This window comes from Schistocerca nitens, chromosome 2 (genome assembly GCF_023898315.1).
Source record: "Schistocerca nitens isolate TAMUIC-IGC-003100 chromosome 2, iqSchNite1.1, whole genome shotgun sequence".
In the NCBI taxonomy this organism is placed as follows: domain Eukaryota; kingdom Metazoa; phylum Arthropoda; class Insecta; order Orthoptera; family Acrididae; genus Schistocerca; species Schistocerca nitens.
The window spans coordinates 978,178,687-978,188,619 of NC_064615.1; the positions used below are offsets into that span (position 1 = coordinate 978,178,687).

General features: G+C 42.8%; 1 protein-coding gene across 1 annotated transcript in view; it reads left to right on the forward strand.

The window, feature by feature from the left end:
* The window catches only part of LOC126235483 (uncharacterized), a 111,110-nt gene extending 108,538 nt beyond the window's left edge, over positions 1-2,572 (forward strand). The window contains exon 10 of the mRNA XM_049944204.1: positions 1,188-2,572. Coding sequence (XP_049800161.1) covers positions 1,188-1,601 — 414 coding nt within the window. The 3' untranslated portion in view covers positions 1,602-2,572. The remainder of the gene's footprint in view (positions 1-1,187) is intronic.
* The last annotated feature ends 7,361 nt before the right edge of the window (positions 2,573-9,933 follow it).

The following is a 9,933-nucleotide window of genomic DNA, read 5'->3' on the forward strand; positions in this document are numbered from 1 at the left end:
ATCCTCTGAGACGCTTTGTACGGGGTGTTACAAAAAGGTACGGCCAAACTTTCAGGAAACATTCCTCACACACAAATGAAGAAAAGATATTATGTGGACATGTGTCCGGAAACGCTTAATTTCCATGTTAGAGCTCATTTTAGCTTCATCAGTATGTGCTGTACTACCTCGATTCACCGCCATGATTTCATACGGGATACTCTACCTGTGCTGCTACAACATGTGCCTTTACAAGTACGACACAACATGTGGTTCATGCACGATGGAGCTCCTGCACATTTCAGTCGAAGTGTTCGTACGCTTCTCAACAACAGATTCGGTGACCGATGGATTGGTAGAGGCGAACCAATTCCATGGCCTCCACGCTCTCCTGACCTCAACCCTCTTGACTTTCATTTATGGGGGCATTTGAAAGCTCTTGTCTACGCAATCCCGGTACCAAATGTAGAGATTCTTCGTGCTCGTATTGTGGACGGCTGTGATACAATACGCCATTCTCCAGGGCTGCATCAGCACATCAGGGATTCCATGCGACGGAGGGTGGATGCATGTATCCTCGCTAACGGAGGACATTTTGAAAATTTCCTGTAGCAAAATGTTTGAAGTCACGCTGGTACGTTCTGTTGCTGTGTGTTTCCATTCCATGATTAATGTGACTTGAAGAAAAGTAATAAAATGAGCTCTAAACAACATGCAAAGTAAGCGTTTCCGGACACGTGTCCAGATAACATATTTTCTTTCTTTGTGTGTGAGGAATGTTTCCTGAAAGTTTGGCCGTACCTTTTTGTAACACCCTGTATACCCTCCATTGTTAGTGCTGCGACCTGCTGTTTGTGAATGGTTACTGCACGATGACGAAGAATATAGGCGGTGGTCGCATTAATGTGACTGGAACATGCAATTGCTTTCAGCTGCAGTGACTAAATGAAACAGTTACACAATGTCCATAAAGTTTCTTGCGCACTTTCATGCACGTGTAGATGATTTAAAAACGGTCGATTGACCAACACTGGTTCTCTGCGAAGAAATATATGATACACCAGCTTTTGATGGTACCATGATGCTGTTATTTAAATACACTGAAGCTGTGCTGCATTTTTTACAGAAAATAAGTAATTAATCCTCTCTAATAAACAGCCTTCAGTAGCGTGGCATGTGTAAAAATTTCTTTCTTTTTCTGTTCGCAGAGTCCAGTGTATCAGGTGACAGAGTCATCTGAGAGTTCCACCAGCTCCGTCAGCTCGACGAGCTCGACCACTCCGAGCACTTCCACGACCACGGTGAGGCCCACGTATTACAGGACACCGACGCCGGTGCGCAGCGTGCAGATCCTCGACCCTGGCACAGATCCCGCCACTGAGGGCTCCTCCAAAAGGTCCGTGGACACAGCCACAGACACCAAGGGCAAGAGGGAGGCCAGTCAGGGCGGTGCTGCTGCTGCGTCTGACCATAAGGCTGGAGAAGAGGCTATCGAGAAGGCTGTGGGCAGCGCCATTGAAGCAAATAGCCAGAAGGCGGTGGGCAGCGTCACCGAAACAACTAGTGAGAAGGCGGTGGAAAACACGACAGAGGCAGCCAGCGAGGAGGCGCCGGTGGCCTGACGACAGCGCGCGTCAGCGCAGCACACGAACCTACGATTCCAGCAGGGATCAGATGAACTCCCAGCTGATGTAATGGAGCATAGGAGATGCTCTACAAGTAATTTTTTAGTCCTCATGACATGCCGGACACAAATCCAAAGACGCTGTCTGCTTTGTCTCCTTGTAACATTCGTTCTCTATGGCTAGCTTAGTTCAGTTCCTGTAATACACATTTCAGCAGTAAGGTAGAATTACCATTACGAATCTGTCGTATAAGGACCTACCGTAGAATCAGTGGAAATAAGCATAGACTCTGCTTATATCGAAGACTCAGCAACTGCTGCTTTAAAGTAAACCGACTGAAGTATTTACAATTGCTATGTATTTCCTGAGTGCTGCAATGGTTCTTCTATTAACAGCACTAACTATGACTTATTTTGCTTGGCTCAGCAATAACCTTTAGTGACCTTTGCAAATTATCTTAAAGACTTGTACACAACACAGTCCATTTGTACTTAGTCTGATGTGCCTAGCGAATTACCAGTTGAGTAGTCTGATTTGGTGAACGTTTCTCTATTTTTAATATTATACCAGAATCCTACAAAATTTTTGTGTTCAACACACTCAAAGCGATTTCTTATCCCAGTTATTGTCCTGTACGTTGGATATAACGAATGATTCACAGCGTACTGTTATTGCTGACTTTTATGTAAATTTTTGTCAACAATGTGCGGCAAAAGACTTCCTGTATTTACTTCTGTGCTGTAAACATGTTTATTTATATAGAAGTAAGTTCGTTTTTTAATCATTTGCATTACAATTTTCATTTAGAACTACCCATTACATAACTATGAAAAAAGAACCAAAAAATTGTTATTTCAAAGGAAGTACGACACCTCAGTGCAATTAAAATGGAAAACTGTCAAAAAAATTAATGGTACTGTGACGCTGAACTTGTAAATCACTAAGTATTTATTGTCACTGTACTGGTGTGATACACTGTTAATATTAAGTAATTTTATATACTTTTTATACTTTTGTACATGACACTATCTGTGAATAAATATGACAAGTTTCAATTATTTGGTGTTCCATTTTTATCCCGGAAGTACGCCGCATTGCACTTAAGTTATTGTCTTCCATGATGATAACTAACTTGGGTTTTACGATACAATTATATTGGCTTCGAAAATGAAGAGCATATAGTTTATTCTCATGTTTCGGTTATTATAGTATTAGAGCCTCCAGGAAAGATGCAGAGGTACAGAATATAATTCAGTGAGGTTCATCATGAAACCTGACAGTCCAAACGCCCTGAGTTCAGCACACTTTCGTTGTCTTGTGTGTCAGCTCCTCTCCCCAGTGGCAAATAGTTTCTAATCGATGTATGAGAACTCTACCCACATAGAAATTGTCCAGGGCATGTAGAAAATATATGTGAAGTGGGCACATTTTAATGTACTGATTTCAAAAAGCTAGAAGACATGACTTGTAGTACGCTTTTTTAAATGATGAAAATCTGAAATCAGATGACTGTAACAAAATTTAATTTCATTCAACAACGATAAAAAAGTTTGCACCAATCAGTATCCAGAAGTTGCACTACATTAACAATAGAAACAATCTGCTCTGTCCGTAAGCGCTTTGTTAACTACATGACGAGAAATTTAAATATATTGCTCTTCATACAGAGTCATCTCATGATACCTAACAATTTTTATTATAACGAGGCAATACTGTTCCAGCACCGAAATGGAAGACTTCAGATTTTTTTGCTACACGAATGACAACAATGGTAAAATCAAGTGAGTCGCAATGAGCGTCACAATTCAGTTGCTAAGCAACGGTCGTTTTATAGAAGTCTCTAAATTATTTGGTCTATACGGCGAGGTATTCGAAAGTGCATAGGTACCGAGCACGGTCTGTTAGCAAGCTCGTCTCGAGTCGCAGAAATTACAAGTGCACAACATCCTAACTTGGAGTATCGCCATCCCAGCAGCTACCGGTCTGAGGGCCGTGCAGAACGGAGAGGGGAGAGGCGACCCACCTCGGCATTCAGATGTTCAGATGGGTCAGTGAAGGTATCAACAGTCGCAGATGCTCTCATGCAAAGCTGTAAGTACAGGGTGATAATAAGTAAAGTTACACTTTCAAAACGCCGTAGAAATAACACCACTGGTCAAAATGATTTCAAATTGCAACAGAATATTATCGGAGAAGGGGGAAAACGTACGTCAGAAGGAGAAAAATAGTGTGAAATTTGATCAATAGATGGCGTTGTATGTGTCAGAATAAGTAATTGAAAAACCTATCTTGCGCACGACCCACTGAAGCTGGTAGAAACAATCCGGGTACACGGCTTTACCTCATTTCGCGTCTGCGACGTTCGCCATGACTGTCTCAACGCAGGATCGCGCTCTGCTTGTAAAGCTGTACTACAAGAATGATGACTGTGCACACGTCGCTCTGCAGAAGATCCGGACACTGAAGGGTTTGATGGTCCGATTGACTGCCGTGGGTCTGGAGAAAATGATTAGGAAATTCGAAAAGACGAGTTCTTTTGGTGTGCACTCTGGTAGAGGGAGGAAACGAATTGATTCGACGTCAGTGGAAGCAGTGGCCACAGCAATGCAGGAGGAAACGACTGGTGGTGTGCAAAAGTGTAGTGCACGGAGAATTGTCCGAACATTGGACATACCTGTGAGCACGGTGCGTAAAATCCTACGAAATATCCTTCTTTGTTATCCATTGAAAATTATCAGTGTGCACGAGTTGCTTCCTGTCGACCTTCCAGCGAGAGAGACCTTTCTTTGGTTTTGAATTTCGTGTTCGCATGGAAGTGGACAATGATTGGCCGTGGAAGATTTTGTTGACGGACGAAGCCTACTTCCATCTAACAGGATATGTCAATACGCAGAATTGTCGAATATGGGCAACGGAAAATCCATATGGACATCAACCAGTACCACTTCATTCTGAAAAGTTCACTGTGCGGTGCGGTTTACGGCATCATTTATCATAGGGCTATATTTTTTCAGAGACATGTACTTCCGGTCCCCTTACCTGCACCGTCACTGGTAAGCGCTATGAGTGTCTTGCGCAACCAGGTCATTCCAGCTCTCCAACAGCGTGGATGTGTGGATGGGTTCATTTATATGCAAGATGGCGCACCTCCGCACATTGCAAATCCAGTTAAGCAGCTGCTGAAGCGCCATTTCGGAAATGCTAGAATTATCAGCCGCCATTTCCCTACAGTCTTGCCGTCCTGATCACCTGACCTTAATCCGTGTGACTTCTGGCCGTGGGGCTATCTGAAAGATGTTGTGTTCAGTGTTCATATTGCAAACTTAGCTGCATTGAAGGCACGCATTGCGAAACACATTCTGAACATGATCCCGGAAACACTTCGATCAGTTGTGGAACATGCTGTTTCTCGATTTCGACTTGTTGCAGAAAACGGTGGACAGCATATTGAACACGCTTTGCACCAGTCAGACAGAAATTAATAATCCGATTTTATTTTGATTGTTGCTTTTTATGCAGTTTTTGGCCTCAGGACTGTTAAAAACCCATTTTTCCCATCCGATGTCATATGACCTTGTCGCTGTTGGTGGGAATTACGTAACTAACAGTATCACACCTGTACAGCCATGCACACTGCGTAGTTCAGTTAGTTTAACGTCAAACGTACACCTTAGGCATTGTTGCATGATTCATTTGTCATTTATAGTCGCCCATTATTAAATTATGATGCTTACAGCCCCATCTATCGCTACATTTTGTAACTATTTATTTTTTCTGCCATACGTTTCCCAGGGGGAATTTGACGCCATTCTGACCAGTGGTGTTATTTCTACAGCGGTATGAAAGTTTAGCTTTAATTATGATCACCCTGTACATTCAACCGCGACGCACTAACAAAATGCGGGTCAAGAAAATTTTGCCATGCTAACGTCGGCGGTCAAGAAGAATTTGCGTTACTGACCCTCGGCTTTGATCACTGAAGTTCTAAATTTCATTTCCCTACGTTGTTATTTTCTGTCTCATTTTCGATGGTTATGAGAGAAATTATATTTCGAATCTCTGTTTTCAAAGAGAAGTAAGATACTGTCTATTCTGTCTCTGAGGGAGTGATAATATTTAGTTGATTTAACAGTCTTTTATCAGTCTTTACAATCAATATTTTTTTAGTTCGAACTGTTTATCGTGCCGCCCATTACCGTTGTAATACTTTCTACGTGATACTTGGTTCGTTTTCATTCCGATAAATAATTAAAGTTCTTCTTTTAGTAATCATTTTTATTTACTACTGATAAGTAGGTGTATTCGTGAACTGTGTATCACTGTCTCCAATTGACTTATGCAGCTAAAATGTACTTTCCGATGCTAATTACGATTTATTTACGACAAATAATTTTTTAATTCGTAGTATGCACCATGCTGACCTGTACAGCTGTGCAACTTGTTTTTATAGTAATCGATTCGTTTTATTACCAATAAATTTTTCTTTTATTATGTACGACTGACCATAGTTGTAATTCGAACTATTTTTTCTTCCGTTGAAGGTAACTCCAATAAGAGAAAATGTTTCTGACGTGTACGTTTCAAAATATCGCCACTGATATGACGTTATAGTCGCCATATTATTTACGTTGTTTGTCACGTGTCCACCACGATGCTGGTCAAAACCGACGGCTTGTTTCACAGTTTCCTCTTTATCCGCCGTCGGCATTGACCAGTGACCTAATAGTAATGGCTGCCGTGACGTCACTTTATGGTCTGTATTTTGAATTTAATTCCTTTACAGTGTTATTCCCTGTCTTTTTTGTCGGCTTCGTAAAGTATATTATTATGTTTCAAAGGAAATTCTAATACTTAGTTGATTCCTCAGTCTTTTTCTTTACGATAAATATACACAGGGTGTGACAAACAGGCATGGCCAAACTTTCAGGAAATATTCCTCACCGAGAGAAATAAAATGTCTTATATCGAAATGGGTGCGGAAACGCTTTATTTCGATGTTAGGTCTTATTTATGACTTCTCTTCATAATAAAATTAATTACGGGAAACACGGAAACAGAGCGTACAAGCATTACGTTTGCTTACATAAAATGTTCAAAATATCCTCTTGGTTATGTTCGGTAAGGACGTACAGCAATTTGTAATTCTTCGGTCCACCGCCAGTGTTTGTTATTCCAACTGAACGAAGGTCATGTTGACATGTGACTCACTTCATTGCGCTAGTAGCATCAGGCATGTATCACCAGATGTTTAGTGTTTACTACGGACTGTGCAAGCACGTGGCATCAACTGTTTGTGGTCATCATGGATCTGGTTTCCGGAATAATTCAATGGAAGTGCACACAAATGCTGAGTTCACAGATGCCCATTTGCCGTGAGGGTTCGCAGATAATAGAGGCCGTGGCGCTCAACGTTTGTATCGGGAAAGATTTCCAGAACGACAGTGCCCTGAGAGGAGGACATTTGAAGGAGCTGATCGTCGTCTTATGGAGCATGAGATGTTTAAGCCTAATGCTCGCAGCTGTGGGAGGCCTAGATGGACGAGGACACCTCAATTTAACGAGGAATTTCATTGTGTAGTTGACGATAACTCTAATGTCAGCACCTGACAATTAGCTGTAACAAGTTATGTTGACCCCATGACTGTCTGCACAGTGTTGTAGGCATCATCAGCAGCTGATTTTTCGGCACGAGCACGCTTCTGCGAATGGTTCATTGAACAATGCGTCAACCCTCACTTTTGTTCATTTAGAAGTGAATGATTGAAGAGTTGTAGAAATTCAGCCTAACATGGAAACAAAAGGTTTCCAGCCCCTTGTCCTCCTAACACATTTTCTTGGTCATGTTTGAGGAATGTTTCCTGAAAGTTTGACCATTACGCCTTGAGTATCTTTTAAATCGGCACCGTAGTCTCCCCACAGTTGTAGGACTTTTTCCACGATTTGTTTTCTTAACAGTTCTTTTTGTAATAACTGTTTCGCTGAATTCCTAATACAGACAGATATTCCTGAAGGCTTATCGCAGTCTTCACTTGAGTTGTAAGTACCGTACGAAATGTATTTTCAGATAGCAACTATGATTACCTTACTATACATTTCCTTTAGTTCGTACTGTGTGTCAGAGTCTCTACTCAAAATCTGGAGTTATTTTTACGGCCCTCTGTTCGTATTCGTCCCGATAAATGTCACTCTTAGTGACATGTGACAAAGCATCATAACTGTTATACGAAATATTTCATTCCAGATGCAGTGAGTTCTCGTAATCCAAACTGACAGTTTTATTTACGTTTCAAAATATAGACTGTGATGCGCGTCGTAGTTCACTACGCCAGCGGTCTAATACAACAGCTAATATCGCAATCTCCACTTAGTCGTAGATCCTGCAATGGATACTGAGATTCAAAACGTGGAACCTAGCATGCACGGGAAAAGACGAGGTGATGAGGAAACAGAGAAGAGATTGGCAGTAGAAGGAAAAATGACAAAAATGGCGTAGGAAGGGTAATGCAAAGAGTACCGTCTTGTAACAGCGGCTTAACGTCGCACTGAGTCAAAAGTCGGTTACCAACAACGGCGCACGATCGCAGCAGCTATATAAAGTGACAGACAGCAATCCGCGAAATTTGGATCTTAGCTCAAAGCCGGCCACAAACTTCCGGCGAAATAGTGCAAAAGCGTGGCGTCCTGTGACGTCACTCTCGAGTCGGCGAAGCTTCAAACAGCTGAGTGTCGCCACAAGTGAAAAAAAGACCAGAGATCAGAAGTTCATGTGAGGTAAAAATGGATATGCCGTGTGGCTAGGGCCTCCCGTCGGGTAGACCGTTCGCGTGGTGCAAGTTTTTCGAGTTCACGCCACTTCGGTGACTTGCGTGTCGATGGAGATGAAATGATGATGAAAGACACACAACACCCAGTCATCACGAGGCTCAGAAAATCCCTGACCCCGCCGGGATTCGAACCCGGGACCCCGTGCGCGGGAAGCGAGAACGCTACCGCAAGACCACGAGCTGCGGACCATGTGAGGTGTAAGGTGGGTTAATAAAGTCACAATGACACTAAATTTCCCTACAGTTCTTCAACGGGTAGGCTGTCACACTCCTTATGCACAGTTCAGCCCTTCCTTTGACACCTCTGTGGTGAAGGTTAGAACAGCTGCTCCCGTCGTTAAAGTCACGCGGTTTTCTTATCGGTGGCCGAGGAAAGCATTTCAGACTCATCGCCGTTTATAATCGACACGAAAAGGTCTTAGTAGGTGCAAAGAGGGTGTCAATGAAACCACCCCTTCTCTTGGGCATTAATTCACGCACAATTTGTGGCCGAAAACGACAGTTCTCAATGCGATAAGCAACAGGGCGATGTTTCTGACAACTTTTGATACTAATGACAGTTCACGGACGCTGCAACGCTCCTCTAACGATTTCGTCGGCCAACGTCCACACTGAAAGTGGTCGCCCCCTTGCAGTGCGACAGCAATTTTGGGTCTGGTGTATAGGATGGAACCACTAGGAGTCCTCAGAAACCATTCGACGAAATTTAAATGTGATTCGAAGCAGCAAATGGTGCTTAGACCTTTCCATCTCTCCTATTTTACGCTCTCCTGTGCCTGATCAAATGTGTGTGTTTGTGGGGGGGGGGGGGGGGGGGAACTTGGCACATGCGTGAGTACAACGGTAAAGAGTCTTTCTAAGGCCCCGCGCCGGCTGGGAATTTCCGTCGACGGCACCCGCCCACATTTATTGATAAATTAAAAATGTGTCTTTACGGAGAAAACCTGCGAATAGTCCTATACGTCTGGAGGTAGCGAACCACTTGACACTCCTGCAGGTATCAACGATTATTCGCAGGTTTTCTCTATCAAGGCACATTTTTAGACCTATTTAAACTTATGCCTCTCAGTGGGAGACAATTACGGGGTTTCAGAAAAGTGATCTTCTAATTGTGTTGCGCAGTGTAGAAGCCTACTTCACACTATAACAGACGAGACACAATGCCAAGAATCTGAGCAACAACGACAGATAAACGTGTTGCATCTATGATCGATAACGCTTCCACGTGTGATCGGCGAAGGACGCTTCGTCAATCAAAGGAAAATATCTTGACATGAACATTTCTTTCTCACTGTGACTGGACGACTGGCAAAATAGCACACGTTCTCCTGAGATATAGCTTTAAATCCGTGTTGTGGCCCGAGATATGACTTTCAATCGGTGTTCCGGCCCACTCCGAAGATTTGGGAAAATTTACACCGCATTAATGACGTATTTTGTCTTATAATGCCAGGTATGTACGGTATTCATGTGTAGAGTATGCTAGCGGGTGGACACAGCCAGTG